The 19,918-nt window shown below is 37.2% G+C and overlaps 1 protein-coding gene across 5 annotated transcripts in view; it reads right to left on the bottom strand.

Moving 5' to 3' along the window:
• FOXJ3 (forkhead box J3) overlaps positions 1-19,918 on the bottom strand; it is a 190,403-nt gene that overhangs the window by 17,147 nt on the left and 153,338 nt on the right. For all 5 annotated transcript variants that reach the window (XM_007492924.3, XM_007492925.3, XM_056795313.1 and 2 more), the window contains 3 exons: positions 11,932-12,060; positions 10,325-10,499; positions 7,031-7,447 (listed from right to left, as the gene is read on the bottom strand). In XM_007492924.3, the coding sequence (XP_007492986.2) occupies positions 7,031-7,447; positions 10,325-10,499; positions 11,932-12,060 (721 nt within the window). The remainder of the gene's footprint in view (positions 1-7,030; positions 7,448-10,324; positions 10,500-11,931; positions 12,061-19,918) is intronic.

A 19,918-nucleotide genomic window follows, 5' to 3' on the forward strand; every position in this document is an offset into this window, starting at 1 on the left:
TTCTAGCCCTTTGGAGATTGCCAGGAGCACTGACTTACAAGTTCAAAAACTTAATGAGAGACAGCCTTTTGACCCTGGTTTTCCTAGCCCCGAGGTCATCTTTAATCACTACTCCATGCTACCTCCCTAACAATAGTGATCTATAATGTCTACATTCTTTATTCCATGGTTTGCTATGTGCCTCAAGAAGGTTAATATTAAAAAGAAAAGTCCTATCCATACCATAATATTCATGGGGGGTGGAGGGGTACATACACAAAGATTGGAAATGAAGCAAAGGCTCAAACATAGGGAAAGGGCAAAAGCAAACTGGGGGTACAAGAATGCAATGGAAGAATTATATACTTTAAGAAACAATGAACAAAAGTAGAGTTCAAAGTGAATGAGCATTTATTAAGCACGGACTAAGTAGTTCTGGGTACTGTGATAGCATTATGCAGAGCCAGAAAAACAATATACATAATGAGTATAATAATTAAAATGAAAATAATAACAACAGATCCAAACTGAATACTGGGAAAGTATAATGACCAAGCTAAATCTCCAAGATGGGGTAGGAAAATATAACTCCCTCTATTCTTTGCAGAGGTGAGAGACTATCCATATTGGATGGAATATTGTATAAGTTTATTGAACTTTCTCCCCCATTCCTTCTCTGCAAAGAGTAAGGAAAAGAATGTACAAAAACAAAGATGGTTGCCCGAATGGGAAAAAGCAGGCCACCTACCTCCTACAAACCTACTCCAGCAAAATTCTTTGACATTGCACCAGACAAATGACTGAAAAACTACAGTTAAGTGATATATTCCACCCTCAGAAAAACACCATAGAAGCCTTAAGGAAAAAAGGAAAGTTGGTCCTGGCTCCTCAAAAAAGCAAACACCTGTAAGACCAGAGAAAGACCTGCAACAAATATAAAGGACTACAGAAAGGTCCAAGTACCACTCCTATCCTAAGCCCTCAGCAGTAGCACTCATATCAGAACAGGCAGGGACTCTAATATACAACTTGCTCTTCTAAGATCCTGAAACAGGTCAAGGGGCCAACAAGTCGAGATTAGCACAAGAATCTACAAAACTAAGGATGATACAAAGCAGTGATATAGAAGTACAGGCTTCCCTCTGGACACCCCAAACTCCAGAAGTGTTTTAGGTCAAAGGGGACATGAGATATTAAAGGAGCATCTCCCCCACTTTGGACTTTCCCCTAGATCAGTGGTTCTCAACCCTTCTAATGCCGTGACCCTGCAATACAGTTCCTCATGTTGCAGTGACTCCAAACCAAAAAATTATTTTGGTGGCTACTTCAAAACTGTAATTTTGCTATAATTATGATTAGGAATGTAAATACCTGGTATGTATTATGTATTCTCATTGCTACAAATTGAGAGGTTGAGAACCATTGTCCTAGATCTTCAATTAACATAGATATGCGTCTCCCAGTTCAACTCTGATAACCATTGGATGGTACCTAATCTTATCAATTATTAAATTCCACTGATCATCCCTAAGCCCCCAACCTCAATGAATTACTTCATTCCTGATTCATCTCATCCCCCTTCTTTATCTGGTATCTTCAGTTGTCAAGTGTATTAAAAACCTCAAACTTCATATCCTCAGGGAGACAATGTTCCACTGGCACACTGTCTCCCAGCCTTTCAACATGAATTCTAAATTAATAAACTTCTCTCTTTATTTTTAAGTTAAATTTTGGAGTCTTGCATTCTTGCAAAGGGTAATCTGTCCCAAACCTGGGGTTTCACCTCAAAGCTCTCCCACAACAGCAGAACCTGCTTGGCACATAGCTACAATTCAGAAACTAAAGCAAAGGCAGATGAAGGAATCAAAGAAAACACCAGTCACAGAAATTACTGCAAATTTAACTCCATAACTCTTCAATTACTCCCTAGAAACCTCCATCTTGAAAAATCACTTCAACAATAGAATCCATAGTTCAGATGTATGGGTCATTTCCAGGGGTCTTCCTTAGGATTGGATGGCTCCTCCTAGAACACTGATTGAAGGAGGGAGTCAGCCACTGCTTTATTCCACAACCAGGCTGTACACCTCTAGATCCTCCATCATGCCCCTGAGCTGATTATACCTTCTTCATTCATTCCCTTTTCAGTTTATTTTTCTATGTTGCCTTCTCCATTAGAACACATTGGCTCCTTGAGGGGAAGGACTGACTTTCTTTTTGGTTGTAGTCCCGAGCATATAATAAAGGCTTTATAAATGCTTGTTGACTAACAATTGCAAGTGGACTCAAACACCACCACCACCACATGGGTTTTCCCCACAGAGATCATTGATCACACAGACACTCACACTCACACTCACACTCACTCTCTCTCTCTCTCTCTCTCTCTCTCACACACACACACACACACACACACACACACACACACACACACACACACAGAAATAAGGCAAGAGTTTAAAATAAAGGAATGAAATCTTGAAATAAAAAACTGGGGAAAAAAGCAATTTGGAAAGTGGTAAATCATACACAAGAAATTGAATTTTAAAATGTAAGAAAATAGAAGAAATCTACTTTCAAAAACAACTGACTTGGAAAGAAACAGAAAAACAATTTAAGAATCACTGGACGCCTTAAAAACTATAATGGGAGCGGGTGATGATAGGGAAGGCTGTGCACTATATATATATATATATTTCAACAAATCATGAATGAAAATTGCCCAGATCGATTAGAATAAGGCAAAATAAAAAGGATCTACCAATCACTTCCTTAGAGAAAGCCCCAAAATAAAAGTCCCTGGAGTGTCAATAGTCAAAATCAGGGCTCCTTTATTAAAGCATCCAAAAGGATGCATAAAAAGTACCAAGGAACAATAGTCAAGCTCACATAAGATCTGGCAATATCTACATTTTCTCCCTCCCACTTTCTTCATCACCTCTGGGTTATGTGTGAGTGAAACCCTCCTGCATGGGCCATGTCCAAAAGGTCTATTTCTCATTCTGCACCCTGAGTCCATCACCTCTCTGGTTAGTGAACAGCATACTTTTTCATTGGTCCTTGTATGAGACGATAAGTCTTAAAGAAATAGAGATCGTTTAAGTGAACAGAAGAAAGATTTAATTTTTCTCATGAGAAGGGGTCATGCCCTAATGGTGATGCCCAACGCATGGGTGCAGATGCAAGCATTTTATAGATTGCTGATGTAAACCCCCAACCACTCAGTTCGCTACTCCATGGTCTGAGGGACTGAACTTACAATCTAGGCATGAAAGTCTAGCCAATTAGAAAATGACAGATTACACAGCAGGAGCCCCATCCCAGGGTGGGCTTCATCATGAGTTTCAACAGGCATGGGCGGAGGTTATGAAGAGGTAGCTAAGTCCTTAGGAGTGGCTCTTCTGACTTCTACAGGTCAAGGGATATAAGGAGGTAGGATAACCTATTGGTTTGCTTTCTAACAGGTTTTCCTTCTCTAATGGAACCCCACCCTGAGAAGAACAAATTAATTCCTTTCTCTCCTCACAGTCCTCTTAATTGATGAGAGTTTTTATGACTTTCAAAGTTATTTATCTTTATAATGCTGTTGTTACTGTATGAGTGGTTCTCGAGTTTTCACTTTACTATCAGTTCATATTGTCTTCCCAGTTTTTTCTGAGACCAGCCCTTTATCATTTCTTACAGCACAGTAGTATTCCTTTACATTTATATACCACAATTTGTCCCACCACTCCCCAACTGATGAGTCCCCTTATTTTCCAATACTTTGCCATCACAAAAGAGCTGTTACATTTTTAGAAAAACAACAAAGGTCTTTTTTCTTTTCTTTTACTTCTTTCAGGGGGTATGCATGATTTATTAACTTCCAGTTGTCTAGAATGGCTGTATCACTTGACAGCTCTATAAACAGTGCATTATTAATGCTTGTTTTTCCATAACTCCTCCAACATTTGTTATTTCCTCATAAATTTTGCCAATCTAAAGAATATGAGGAGGAACCTTTGTGAAATTGGAATGCTACCCTAAAAACTACGATTCCCAGGAGTCTGCTCACTTCCTGTCGTAATGTGCTGACATAGACAGGAGGTAAATTGGGTGGAGTTCCATGTTTAGGCTCTTTTCCTTCCTGTCGGCAGCTTTGGTGGAGTGGGCATTTTGAGCAGGAATAAAACTTAGTTACATGGTTCTATTTTGACAAATAATAAACTTTATAAAGTATTGGACTTTAATAGTTAGTGATTGGGAACTTTTCCCAAATGATATTTTGGATTTCTTCCCTTGAAAACTGCCTGTATATGTCCTCTAACCATTTTTATCAGTTGGTAGATGACTTATTCTTATACATTTGAATCAGTTTATGTACTTTGGGGAAAAAAACATTATCAGATAAATTTGCTGCAATGACTTCTCCCTAACTACCTTTCCCTTTCACTATTTTGGGTTTTTTGGGGTGCAAAAACTTTTAAAATTTATATAATCAAAATTGTCCATTTTATCTTCTGTGATGCTCTCTATACTTTGGTCATGAATTTGTCCTCTATCCATGGATCTTGTAGCATACCAGGCATATAAGCATGGTTGATATATAGCTCACGTACTTTTGCATGGAACAAAGTCATTTACAAAGTGCTGGTTAGATTTACCCCTACCTCTTTGTTGTCGTCATTACCAATTCAACCAATGTTAAACACCTATGCTATGTTACGTATTCACTGAACACCTCCCAATCCACACCTCAATAAAGGCGAAGGAGCCAGCACTATTCCTTCTCTTGATCCTCTTGACCATCTCCACTATCTTGATTCCTGCAGCCTCGGAGTCTCTCCTCCTATCTCTCCTTATCTCTATCTAGGAAGTCTTACTTCCACGTGTTCTCTTATTTCTCATATTTTCCTTTAATTAATTTTCTAAGGAGAATATTATCAGGAGCAAGCGATGCTCCCTATATCAATTAACTTGTCTGTGAGTCTTCATTTATCACCCATTTTCCTCAGACTCCCTTTTCCTATAACCCACTAAGGAAAATCTTTATGTAACAACCGCTGGACGGATTGTTATAGATCTAAAAGATAATTTTTTCCTTGCTCTTCTAATTTGGTTATGAGAGCAACCTAATATCTCCAAGTCATCTATCTATTTGAAGCTTACATTAGTATAGGAGCGAGATGTTCTCTACCTAGTTTTTGGACCTGGTAGATTTTACTAAAAACCAGAGAATCATAAATACCAAAGGCAAAAGATATACAGATTTACAACCAAGAATAACTTATCCTTCAAAGCTGGGCATAGTTGTAAAAGAAGGGAGAAATGGACCTTTTATAAAACAGAGGAGAAAATTAAGAAAATAAATTTGAACAATTGGAAGATGCTTTATAAAGTTGTAAATGTTCATTAATTGAGGGAGAAGAAATGTGTTCCCTTTCAGAATCTTGGGGCTGAACTGATTCTATTCTGATTTTAAGATACAAAAGAAGGATAAAAAAGGAATAACAAGCCTAGGAATAAGAGGATAGAATTTGCTAGTTCTCATAATTAGGTTATGTGAGAACATACAAACATGTAGGAAAGGTTGGAGTCAGTAGGTATCAAATGAACCTCACTCATGCGAGTGAACAAAAAAGTTCTACACATAAACACTATCAATTTAGTGTAGAAATATATGAAATTCAACTAGGAAACAATTAGAGGTGGAGGAAAGGATAAGAAGAAAGGCAGTATCAGTGAGGAATTAGCCTTCTCAAGTAAAAAAGAAAACAAAACGCATGACCTTTAAATTTTAAATGAAGATACCAAAAGGGAGAAAAAGAACTAGTCTTTCTTTTTGTTTATATTTATATTCCTAGCACTTCTGTTCTTGGCAACAGTAAGCACTTAATAAATGCTTTTATCTATCTTGATGAAGAGTAAAGTGAGCAGAACTAAAAGAACAATTCATAAACAGACAATAACTCTGTGAAGAAAAACAATTTTGGAAGACCTAAAGATACTGTTCCAAGCTATATTAGTAATAATAATAATTATGAATATTAACTAGAAATTGACCAATCATGTCTACAGAGACCAAAGTGAAGGATAAAGTACAGAAATATATCTATTTTACTTGATCATACTTATTTGTTAGAAGTACCATTTCCTTTATATTTCTCTTAGTAAATTAGGAGGGGGAAAAGGGGGAGGGGGGCAGGAGAAGAAGAGGATTAATGATACCAAAAAAGAATGCAAGAACTTTATTACATCTTTTAAAAATGCACAGAATAGAAGGGGATTTAGAAGGAAGCACAGACAAGCAGAAAAGTTTTAAAAGTAATGTATAGAATTTATTGTACATTTTTTTAAAAGCTAGCAATGTTAAAAGGAGATTCAGTTTCATATAGAACCATCTTTGTGTTTTGCTATGTATAGGAATGTTCTTTTTAGTGTTTAAGTAAAAACAAAAAAGAGATCTACAATCATTTTAAGTAGAAGAGAGGGAGAAGGAAAAAGCAATCATGTCTGCATCATAAGATCATCAACCTCTTGTTTAACGCAAAGGTCTCAAAGACCTCACCATCAGGTTACTTGTTCAAAGACTATTTGTGGCTCCTACATGCCTTTCAAAGACATATGAAGAACTTTTATTAAAAGCATCAGGGCAGCCCAGAAGCCTTGACAAAAACCTGCAATGGTTACTGACTATCTAAATAGAAATCAAAATGGATTTTAAATACAGGTTCTAGTTTAACCTATGGGTAGGCTAAATGCATTAAATTGTAGAATCATAAGGAATAAAAGGAAAAAGATGGAGGAGGAGGGGTGTATGTATGAAAATAGGTGGCCTCTAAAGTCCTTTCTAGTTCTAAAGCTACAATGCTAAGATCCTTCCCAAGGATAAAGTTTTGGTTATAAATGTCACATAATTTCCATTACAAGTGTGGTTACCCATCCTTTTATAGTTTTAAATACCTCAGAACAACTCCTTCACCCCCATCCTCAAATATGTAAAACTATCAATAGCTAGGAATTGCTTCTGATATATAATTAACTAAACAGAAGTTAGAAGATGAGAACTTACCAGAATTACAGGATACCTGCTGTGGGGGTGGATGTGTCTGGTGTGCTAACGACTGATGCTGATGATTCGGATGATGCTGTATGTGTTGATGTGGAGACGGATGCTGGGGGTGTGGAGACTGCAGCTGGTTGTGTTGTTGTGGGTGTGGTGCTGGATGCTGAGGACGTTGTGGATGCTGTGATAAGCCATGCGGTCGATGGGAAGGATGTGGAGATGGTTGTGTGTGCATCTGGGGGTGAGACAATGAAACTTGTGCCACAGAATTATTGGCAGTGGGGCCTAGACCACTGCCGTGGCTATTCGATAAGCTACTTTGGCCACTGTGTTGGTGAGAGCTCACAGTACTGCTGGGAGAGTGCTGATAGGAACATGAAGTGTGGGGTGGCTGGGATGATTCAGAAGGGATGCTCATCAAACCTAAAAATAGTAAAGAGAGAGAAATAAATACTTCTGGGTTATTTGTGTGTGTGAAAACCATTTCTTTAAAATTTACCCAGCAAGATGGGGTTGGGGTGAAGGACAATACACTCACTCACTCTCTCATGTATCTTTGGATATGGGCATGACCACCTATTTTCAGGAAGATATGCTAGAGGTATGGAAGGTATAGAAGAATTCAGCTTTAAGAGGGATGGATGAGGAGAGCAATAGATGCAAATTTTCTTTATAACCTATGGGAAGGAATCAAGATTTCTAAAATATTGGAATGAGTACTTCATATGTTCTGTAGCTTCATCTTACTGCACAAGGTTTAGGGCAGTGGTGAATTACTACAGACCTCACATCACATGCTCTAAGCCAGATTTTAGGCTTCAGAAGTCCCGAAATTATTTTGTAACCATTCATCTTAACCAGAAATTCCCCAAAGATATAGGACTATTAATCTCTGAATGTCTATGTTTGGGGTAGAGGGAGGAGGAACTAGAGTAAGGACTCCTAGGTAAGCCCTTGAGTTAAAATCTTACTCTTGGAGAGACACTTTATTTTTTTCCTTAAAAAAAATTGTTCTCAATTACATATAAAAATAATTTTTTAACATTCATTCTAAAAAATTTTGAGCTCCAAATTTTCTTCCTCCTACCCCTTCTTCCCACTCTTTAAGAGAGATAATTTTCAAATAAGGAAAAATATCTATAAAACATTCATCCTCTGAGAAGTAGCCAGCACCACATCCACAACACCACAGCCTACTGTAGTCTCCACACCCCCAGCATTGGGTACTCTGTAAGAAGCCAGTTTGTGATGCATTAATCTCTAACACACTGAGGACCAAGAATTTGTTTGTTTGTTTGTTTACTTAAATTACACATTCATTTCTCTTTTTTTCCCCTCCCTTTATAAAAAACTTTTTCTTGATTTTCACACTCCTATCTATAGTCAGTTCTCTGAAATGCCTTTTTAATTAGGCCACTTTTCCATTGCTTTCTCCATATGCTCCAATTTCTCTTTCTGAGCAAAATGCTTTAGGGTTTTAATCTCTTTTTTTCTTAGCTCTTTCATAACAACATATATTATGTTTATCCACTCCCTCCCAAATTTCTACTTTGCTATTTAAGTTAGAAATCACCTTGTACTTACCAACTTAACCACCTATACTGGCAAAAATCCACATCATTCCATGAAACCATTCTTCAATCAGAGTATGTAAGCTCCATAAAACTAAGTAAAAGTAGGCCAAGCAAAGCCAAATCAACTCTTAAGCTTTGCCTTGTTACACAACTGACATGTATATAATGTATAAAGTACCTGGTGTCAAGCTAAACATACTTGGTTTACAGGGAAAAAAGACCATTTTAATAAACATCATCTCTACAATATCTAGTTCTATATAATAAGGCTATTTTCACATCTCGGAAAATGGCCTATGACAACAGTATTTTACTGAGCCAGAGACAATATAGTCTATTAAATAGAAAAATATTGTGCAATGGCATGAGTTCCTTCTGTAGTCAAGATATTTGATGAAGACACTGTTGCTATTAGTTGTGTTTGCCATAATATTTGATAATGTTTGAGAGTAAAGTAAAATATTAAAGCTGCCAGTTTGGGCAAAAGATCGTGCTGGTGCTTGGTAGAGATGAGATGACTATTGAAACTGGAGAGCTGACAATTAAAAGTACAAATCAAAGTGATTCACAGAAGAAGGGAAAGGAGACTAGTGATCCTAGTTCAAGAGTTGGGAGGGACTTTAAAGCCCATTTAGTCTTGGCCTAATTTTACAGATAAGGAAACAGAGGCCTGGGAAGGTTAAGGGCTGTCGTTTGTTGGTAATAAGAGTTAGAACTAGAAAAGATCTTAGTGATCCTGTCTAACTTTCTTATTGTGTAGGTAAAGAAACTCAAGGTCAAGGAGGAGAAAGGACTAACCCTGCATTATATAACTCCTTAAGAGCCAGAGTCTGAATTAGAATCCAGATTATCTGACTATACTGAAATCACTGTACAGTACTACCTTTAGGTATTGCCACTGCTGTTATTTTATGATCAATATACTTAAACCTTGGCCACCTAAGAAATCTGCATTTTTTAAACTATCTACTAACCCAAAGAAACTCCAAATATAGTATCTCAAAAAGGGAACATTTTGCATATACATATAATCTAATTTAAATTTATGCATGAACCTTAAAATCAACTACTGAAGCAATCCAACTTCATTTATCAACATTATCAACTCTCCTCCATCTTTGTCATTGACATAAGTGTAGAAAATTGTAAATAATGAGATGAGTTGAATTATAAACAGATATTCTTCAAAGTAACTTCAACATGGTTGTTGAATAAATTCTTCCCTTTGGTTTTTTTACCATTCTGCAAAGGCCATATTGGATTTGTACATGACTCTCAACACTAGGCACAATTCAACTAACAACCACATTTTGGGACATTTAAAACACAACAGAGATCATCCTCCGCATGCATAATCTTTGAGGAAAAGGTGCTAGTGATGAAACAGAGATTAGAACTCCATATGATGCCTCTTTTTAAGCAAAGTATGTTATGATAGAAATGTTGACCAACAACAGCACACATTGTTTTGCTGAGGTCAATGGTGATGCAGGCAGAGCCCTGAGCTGGACATCACCAGATTTTTATAACTATGTCTTTATTGAGCCCTTACCATACAAATCTCTTGTCCTCTTCCTCCTCCCCATTCCCTCCCAAACTAGTGAGATATACCTCTAATGTCTCAAAGTCTTCCTGTCCCCTTGACTACAAACTGAGAACTCTGTTGAGTGGGAAAAGATAACAAAGTACTCTGTGAAAATAATACTTAAAATGCAAAAAAACTCACCTTGTTGGCTAAGTGACTGCTCAAAAACAGACTTATAAAGGCTTCGAAATGAGGCACTAAGATCTTCAAAATTATATTCTGAGAAAAGTAGTTGTTTGTCTCGTTCTGGGATGCTGTATTGTGGCTGTTGCTGAGGAGTTAGTGACTGAGAGACTGGTTCTGGATGGTTTGTCACCTAATGTTAAAAGAAAATACTACTGATTCTAGGCTTTACACTTGAGTTTATTCATTAAAAAAAATAAAAAACTACAAACAATGGTTCATATGCTAAGAGAATTGGGGGGTGGAGTAGTAGGGCCTATACCCTCCCTGGGTTGGCTGTCATGTGCTATCCTAGTGTCTTCTCATTGGAACCATTCTATTTACCTGTGACTTGGGTGCCAAATATGAGGCACAAGCTGGATGTCATTAATCAACAGTAACCTTGTGAGTTAGTAGCATGACTGTCAACTGTCCCACCCTCAAATCAGTACACACTGTATATCAAGTACCTCCCACTCCCACATGCCAAAAGGATTAGAACCCTGGTGTATTACTTTTTAAACAAAACTGACTCTTATTCTATTTGTTACAGCAGCCAACTATACCCAAGTCCTTTTATCTACTCACATAATGGCATTGTCTCTCATTTTTTCACCGTTAGCTACCCTCAGTTACCTTTGGTACAATTAAGAAATATTTTTATGAGGTTGGATTTTGTAGCATCAAATTTCACTGTAACTAAAGCTACCTTAATCCCTCATTTAGAGCTTCATTCAAACCCAACTGCCTACCCAGGATACACAGTACTATACTACAGGAAGGGTGAACTATAAAATACTGCTTTCTTAGTAAGTTAATTGTCACACTATTGGAAAACTCAGAAATTTTGTAAACTCTATTTCTAGTATAGTCATTGCTTTAAAAAGTAGTGAACTTTTCTTTGTCTCCCTCCCAATTTTGGGGAGACAGGAGAAAATACTAAGGAATAAACAGGAAAAAGGACAGAGTAAAAATGAGGTAACTAAATGTAAACTCAAAAGAGAAACCAAAAGAAAATAAAAGGAAAATAGAAAGGAAGGAATCAGAGCCTTGAATTCTCAAAAATCTAAAGATATTATAAAAATCAAATAATTATCCTTTATCACAAAGCAATAGAGATTATTAGCTATTTTTCAAAAAAGAATTATCTGTTTTTAAGAGTCTAAATTAAGAAATGCAAACTGTCAGATATTTAAATACAGTTTAACATGCTATTGTATCAAAAATCAATAGACTAATACTTAGGTTAAAAATTACAATCCTAATTTATTACATGGTCCCTTATTTTTAAAGCTATTAAAACTGAAATGAAGAACTGAGCCAATACATGAAAATGATCTACAATATGCCCTGAGTTACTTGAGCACAAACATTTTGAAAATCAAGTTACAAACAATCCTCTACATATGCATTTCGGATCTCCATTCAAAGTAGGAAGTTGTTTTCCAAAGCCTATTTATGACCTGCTAATTGTATATCTCCATGCTGAAATTGTATCCGATTACATTTAATCTCCGTCTTTCACTGAGTTTAGTTCTAAGCTCTAATTGAGAATTAAAGTATAAAGAGCATTTCAATAAGCTTACTGGTGTATAGCTGTGTACACTTCCAACACTGTTCAAATTAACAGATGCCAAACTCTGGTCCGAGAGACTGTTGTTAAGGCTACTGCGTGGACTGTCACTGCCATCCTGATCAGGATTATATAAAGTTACCTAGAACGCAAAAGAGCAAATATTTCAACAAAGGTCAGTTAAAATTGCAAATGCTGCTTAATATGGCAACTCTACGAAAATACTCTAAGATAGAACATTCACATTTACACCTACTAAAATCAGTGTAATCATGTAATAAAGTTAAATTAGCTTTCAAAAAGAAGTCTACTAAAATCTCTTTTTTTTTTTTAAATGAAAAGCAAGTGCATATTTATAGCTTACTCTACTAAAGAAAAGGTTTTAGCTATGATGCAGATCAGAGGCACCAGAGGAGCACCCAAATTTTAAAATTAATCAATACTAGAAAAATGTAAGCTAAAGAGTCTTTTATCAACTTCCTCCCTTGCAGCACAACATGTATACTACTATCTACTTTCCAAAATGGCCCAATAATGCAAAACAGACTATATATTACCAAGAAAAAACTTTTGAGTATTAGGCACTTTTCCCAATTCTAAATCTTCCATTTATAATTTAACATTTGCCAAACAACCTCTTGTAGACATTAAAAGGTTTTCCAGTGTCCCCTAAATAAATGACAGAAATGTCCCGAACTAGGGTACAAAATTTATTAGAATAGTTGATCAATAATTACTGAGCATCTATTGGCATTCCTGTTGGCATTCAGTGAACACAACTGCAATTTGTCAGGAAAGTATGGTTTTTACTGTCTATTAATAGACTAGCATTTTGGTTTATACACTCGTTCTTCAAGTAGGTAAGCAGAGCTGGTCTGCCAGAGAAAAATTACAACTGCCTCCAAGGGATACTGGAATAATAGAACTAAGAGTCTATATTCTGGAATACAGGTAGTTCCCCAAGATAAGCTCAAGACTGAAAAGAATCTCAAAAGTCTAAAATGATCTAGACAACTTAAAATTTTGCATCACAGAAGTGAATACATCTAGGATAAAGAAAACTAAAAACTGGGGAAACATTTTTTTTTCACTGTATAGCTTTTACCAAAACCATCTTCCTATCCAAGATGCATAATTAACATAAATATTTAAGGCCAAGTCATTCTCAAAAATTGTAATAAATAGTTCTCAAAGAACAATCAACAACTACTAGCAACCACATGAAAAAATGTTCTAATCACTAATAAGAGAGCAAAGTACAATAGAGTTCTGGAGCCAAAGGGCCTGGATTCAAATTCCACCTCCAAAGCGAATTATCTGTGTGATATTAGGAAAGTCATTTAACTTCTTTGGTTTCAGTTTCCTCAAAAGCAAAATGAGGGGGTTAGACTTGTTGCTTTTTAAGGTATTTTTTTCCAGCTCTAGATCTAGGAGCTTATCCATAACCACAACAATGTACACTGCACACTGAGTAATATAATGAACGATCATGGTCCCAGAAGAAGTGAGGAAACATATCCTTTAATTCTGAAGAGGCTATCCATCAAATGTAGTTGTTAAACTGTTTTTCTTTGTTATTAGGGGGTGGGGGAAGAAAATCTGGAAATGACTATAAAAAGGCATCGATAAAACTTTCTGAAAGGTCTCTATATAAATGACATCAAGATTAGTGGGCACAGTAATTCAGGGTTAGGAAAACCCATGTGTCCTACTTTCTAAGTAAGATCTAGCCCTCCTCCCATACCTAGTGGAGACTCTGGGATAAAAATGGAAAGCCAAATAATGAGTAATAATGTGAAATTTTTTATGTAGGAAAATGGTAGTCTACGAAAATCATAAACTATTCAAGACAAGTACTTCATGTCAACAGACCTAAGCTTAGCAGGACCAACAAAGTCCAATTGTGTCACGAAGTGGAGGATGACAAGAGGGACTATGAAATTAAATCTTAAAAGAAAGGATAAAGGCCATCCTTTTCTTTGGGTTAGGATGATATTATATCTCAACGCTCACTAACAAAATACCCACAAGAGACATTTTTGCATAGAGAACTACTGGTACATAGATCTTAAATACTTGCTTAAAGGTTGAAGCTCTATTACCTCAGATTCCAATGAATCTGGGAACACTTTTAAGTGCTATAAATATAAAGTGCCTAGGAAATATACAAGGGAGAAAACTCAAGAAAGAATTAGGAAGGGTATAAAGAAAACTTCTGAAATATATATAATCCCGACTCAGGGTAGAATAGCAACGAACTCTAGGTACAGAATGGATATGTTTTCTGACATGATCAATACTTTGATTTGTTCTATGTGACTATATTTCTTTATTACAAAAGAGAACTTATAATGGGGGAGAGGAGTTAATGAATAACCCAAAGAAAAAAAGCACATAAATAAAATGTAGGAAAAAAGAAGAAAACTAAAAAGAAACTCAAACAGCAATTTGGGATACAAACAGCAATTTCTTACTATACTATTAAATTTAACATACACTTTCAAAAATAAAAGATCTGTTTCATAAATAATTAATTTTGGGTTTTTTTCTATGTTGAAATGGTTTTTTTGTTGATTATTAAGTTCCCAATTTAAAATATTTTTAATGACAGCTAAATATTTTTTGTAAGCAGAGACAAAAAGCTTGCCCTCAAAAGAGCTCACGGTCTAATTGGAAGACACTACAGACAAAAGAGCTCTCTTGAAGAATAAAGAAAGAACTCAAGAGATTCTAAGGGAAAGGACTAACTAAGGCCAATGACTAGCTCCTAGAATCCTGAGAATATTGTCAGAATGTCTTCTCCACAAAAAGTATCACCTCAGGAAGAGGGCAATGAGGCTCTGGGTTAGTGGAGAGAGGAGTCTAGTTTCCCATTTTCAAAGATCAAGAATATAAGGATCCAAGAAAGGAATAGTTGAAGAGGTAAAAAGATATCCAAGAGAGACTTCCGGTTAAGATGGCGGCTTAGAAAAAGCTGAAGTTCAGATCTCCGGAAAACCCTTCCCGACCGATCTCAAACTAGAAGCTCCTAAGGCGCCGAAATTCAAAACGATCAACAGCACAGACCCTGGGAACCCTCCTCCTGGACCTGGACCCGGTTCAAAAGGTACGGCTCCCCTTAAAAGCCAGAACCCGAGATCCCTCGGACCTCAGGGGTAGGAGCGCAGAGTCCAAGGCTCCCGGAAGCGGCAACCCCGCCGGGCTCAGAGAGCAGGGTCTGAGGAACAACAACCCTCAGGGTCTTCTACCCAAGTCCCAGTCTGGGTGAAAGTTACTGCCTGGGGCTTCCGCTGCAAAGAGCCGGTCGGTCCGGGTGAAAGTTACTGCCTGGGGCCTCCGCTGCAAAGAGCTGGTCGGTCCGGGTGAAAGTTACTGCCTGGGGCCTCTGCTGCAGAAAGCTGGTCAAAACAACAGCAACCCTCAGGGCGGGCAAGACAGCCTCACGGGCTGGATCCTGCTATCCAAGTCTCAGTGAAAGTCTGTGCTCTCGGAGCTTGGGGAAGCGGCAGCCCATCCCCCCGCAGGCCGACGAAACAGCCTCACGGCCAGGGATTCTGAAGGCAACTTCCGGAAATCGAGCCAGGGGGAGAGTGTGGCCTCGTGGTCCGACCCTTCCATTCCAGTTCCAGTGAGGCATATTCAGTTTAACCCAGGGAACGCTCATAGAACCAACATCTGCCCAGGACTAAAGCCTCTGATCACCAGACAAAGACAAGAAAAGCCAATCCTCCACGTTCAGAGATGACAAACTCCACAGAAGCACAGAAGCCCCAAAATACCAAGAAAAATAAGAAGAAAGGGGCGACTCTGGACACATTCTATGGAGCCAAAATACAAAATACAGAGCAGATAGAAGAAGATATACAAGAAAATTCTCCAAAATCTTCCAAAGGAAATAGAAACTCTCCACAAACCCATGAAGAATTTGAATCAGAAAGGACCAAAAAGATGGAAGCCCTCTGGGAGGAAAAGTGGGAAATGATGCAAAAGAAATTCACGCATCTACAAAACCAGTTTGACCAAACTGTAAAAGAAAACCAGGCTTTAAAGCAATAACTAATAAAGCAAAGCCAAAACACCAAGAAATTAGAAGAGAACATAAAATATCTCACCGACAAGGTGATAGATCTGGAAAACAGGGGGAGAAGAGAAAATTTAAGAATAATTGGACTCCCAGAAAAGCCAGAAATAAACACCACACTGGACATGGTGATACAAGATATAATCAAAGAAAATTGCCCAGAGATTCTAGAACAAGGGGGCAATACATCCACTGACAGAGCTCACAGAACACCTTCTACACTAAACCCCCAAAAGACAACTCCCAGGAATGTAATTGCCAAATTCCAAAGCTATCAAACAAAAGAAAAAATCCTACAGGAAGCCAGAAAAAGACAATTTAGATATAAAGGAATGCCAATCAGGGTCACACAAGACCTTGCAAGTTCTACGCTGAATGATCGTAAGGCATGGAACATGATCTTCAGAAAGGCAAGAGAGCTGGGTCTCCAACCAAGAATCAGCTACCCAGCAAAACTGACTATATACTTCCAAGGGAAAGTATGGGCATTCAACAAAATAGAAGACTTCCAACTTTTTGCAAAGAAAAGACCAGAGCTCTGTGGAAAGTTTGATACCGAAAATCAAAGAGCAAGGAATACCTGAAAAGGTAAATATTAAGGAAAGGGGAAAAATGTTATCTTCTTTTACTCAAACTCTCTTCTGTAAGGACTACATTTATATCAACCTATGTATACTAATATGTGGGGAAAATGTAATGTATAAATAGGGGGTAAAGAAAGACCAAATAGAATAATGGTTCTCACACAAAGATTCACAGGGGAAGGGGAGGGGAAGAAAACTCCTATAAGAAGGAGAGGAAGAGAGGGGGGGGGGGGTTACTTAAACCTCAATCTCAGGGAAATCAACTCTGAGAGGGAAAAACATCCAGATCCATTGGGATCTTGAATTCTATCTTACCCAACAAGGGTAAGGAGAAGGGAAAACCAAGGGGGGGAGGGGGAGAGGGAGAACAAAAAGGGAGGGAAAGAGAGGGGGGAGGGGGAGGGAACAAAAAGGGAGGGACTAAAAAGGGAAACATCAAGGGAGGGGACAAGGGGGACTGATTCAAAGTAAATCACTGGACTAAAAGGTAGAGCCGAAGAAGAAAAGGTTAGAATTAGGGAAGGCAATCAAAATGCCAGGGAGTCCACAAATGACAATCATAACTTTGAACGTGAATGGGATGAACTCACCCATAAAACGTAGACGAATAGCTGAATGGATTAGAATCCAAAACCCTACCATATGTTGTCTTCAAGAAACACACATGAGGCGGGTTGACACCCACAAGGTCAGAATTAAAGGATGGAGTAAGACCTTCTGGGCCTCAACTGATAGAAAGAAGGCAGGAGTGGTAATCATGATATCTGATAAAGCCAATGCAAAAATAGACCTGATCAAAAGGGATAAGGAAGGTAATTATATTTTGTTAAAAGGGACTCTAGACAATGAGGAAATATCATTAATCAACATGTATGCACCAAATAATATAGCACCCAAATTTCTAATGGAGAAACTAGGAGAATTGAAGGAAGAAATAGACAATAAAACCATACTAGTGGGAGACTTAAACCAACCATTATCAAATTTAGATAAATCAAATCAAAAAATAAATAAGAAAGAGGTAAAAGAAGTGAATGAAATCTTAGAAAAATTAGAATTAATAGACATATGGAGAAAAATAAATAGGGATAAAAAGGAATACACCTTCTTCTCAGCACCACATGGCACATTCACAAAAATTGACCATACATTAGGTCACAGAAACATAGCACACAAATGCAAAAAAGCAGAAATAATGAATGCAGCCTTCTCAGATCACAAGGCAATAAAAATAATGATTAGTAATGGTACATGGAAAACCAAATCTAAAACCAATTGGAAATTAAACAATATGATACTCCAAAACCGTTTAGCTAAAGAAGAAATCATAGAAACAATTAATAATTTCATCAAGGAAAATGACAATGGCGAAACATCCTTTCAAACCTTTTGGGATGCAGCCAAAGCGGTAATCAGAGGCAAATTCATATCCCTGAAAGCTCATATTAACAAACAAGGGAGAGCAGAGATCAATCAATTGGAAATGCAATTGAAAAAACTCGAAAGCGATCAAATTAAAAACCCCCAGCAGAAAACCAAATTAGAAATCCTAAAAATTAAGGGAGAAATTAATAAAATCGAAAATGATAGAACTATTGATTTAATAAATAAGACAAGAAGCTGGTACTTTGAAAAAACAAACAAAATAGACAAAGTACTGGTCAATCTAATTAAAAAAAGGAAGGAAGAAAAGCAAATTCACAGCATTAAAGATGAAAAGGGGGACAGCACCTCCAATGAGGAGGAAATTAAGGCAATCATTAGAAATTACTTTGCCCAATTATATGGCAATAAATACACCAATTTAGGAGAAATGGATGAATATATACAAAAATACAAACTGCCTAGACTAACAGAAGAGGAAATAGAATTCTTAAATAATCCCATATCAGAAATTGAAATCCATCAAGCCATCAAAGAACTTCCTAAGAAAAAATCCCCAGGGCCTGATGGATTCACCTGTGAATTCTATCAAACATTCAGAGAACAGTTAACCCCAATACTATACAAACTATTTGACATAATAAGCAAAGAGGGAGTTCTACCAAACTCCTTTTACGACACAAACATGGTACTGATTCCAAAACCAGGCAGGTCAAAAACAGAGAAAGAAAACTATAGACCAATCTCCCTAATGAATATAGATGCAAAAATTTTAAATAGGATACTAGCAAAAAGACTCCTGCAAGTGATCAGAAGGATCATTCACCATGATCAAGTAGGATTCATACCAGGGATGCAGGGCTGGTTCAACATTAGGAAAACCATCCACATAATTGACCACATCAACAAGCAAACTAGCAAGAACCACATGATTATCTCAATAGATGCAGAAAAAGCCTTTGATAAAATACAACACCCATTCCTATTAAAAACACTAGAAAGCATAGGAATAGAAGGGTCATTCCTAAAAATAATAAACAGTATATATCTAAAACCAACAGCTAATATCATCTGCAATGGGGATAAACTAGATGCATTCCCAATAAGATCAGGAGTGAAACAAGGATGCCCATTATCACCTCTACTATTTGACATTGTACTCGAAACACTAGCAGTAGCAATTAGAGAAGATAAAGGAATTGAAGGCATCAGAATAGGCAAGGAGGAGACCAAATTATCACTCTTTGCGGATGACATGATGGTCTACTTAAAGAATCCTAGAGATTCAACCAAAAAGCTAATTGAAATAATCAACAACTTTAGCAAAGTTGCAGGATACAAAATAAACCCACATAAATCATCAGCTTTTCTATATATCTCCAACACAGCTCAGCAGCAAGAACTAGAAAGAGAAATCCCATTCAAAATCACCTTAGACAAAATAAAATACCTAGGAATCTATCTCCCAAGACAAACACAGGAACTATATGAACACAACTACAAAACACTCGCCACACAACTAAAACTAGACTTGAACAATTGGAAAAACATTAACTGCTCATGGATAGGACGAGCCAATATAATAAAAATGACCATCCTACCCAAACTTATTTATCTATTTAGTGCCATACCCATTGAACTACCAAAATACTTCTTCACTGATTTAGAAAAAACCATAACAAAGTTCATTTGGAAGAACAAAAGATCAAGGATATCCAGGGAAATAATGAAAAAAAAACACATATGATGGGGGCCTTGCAGTCCCAGACCTCAAACTATATTACAAAGCAGCAGTCATCAAAACAATTTGGTACTGGCTAAGAAACAGAAAGGAAGATCAGTGGAATAGACTGGGGGAAAACGACCTCAGCAAGACAGTATACGATAAACCCAAAGATCCCAGCTTTTGGGACAAAAATCCACTATTCGATAAAAACTGCTGGGAAAATTGG

This window comes from Monodelphis domestica, chromosome 4 (genome assembly GCF_027887165.1).
Source record: "Monodelphis domestica isolate mMonDom1 chromosome 4, mMonDom1.pri, whole genome shotgun sequence".
Taxonomy (NCBI): Eukaryota; Metazoa; Chordata; class Mammalia; order Didelphimorphia; family Didelphidae; genus Monodelphis; species Monodelphis domestica.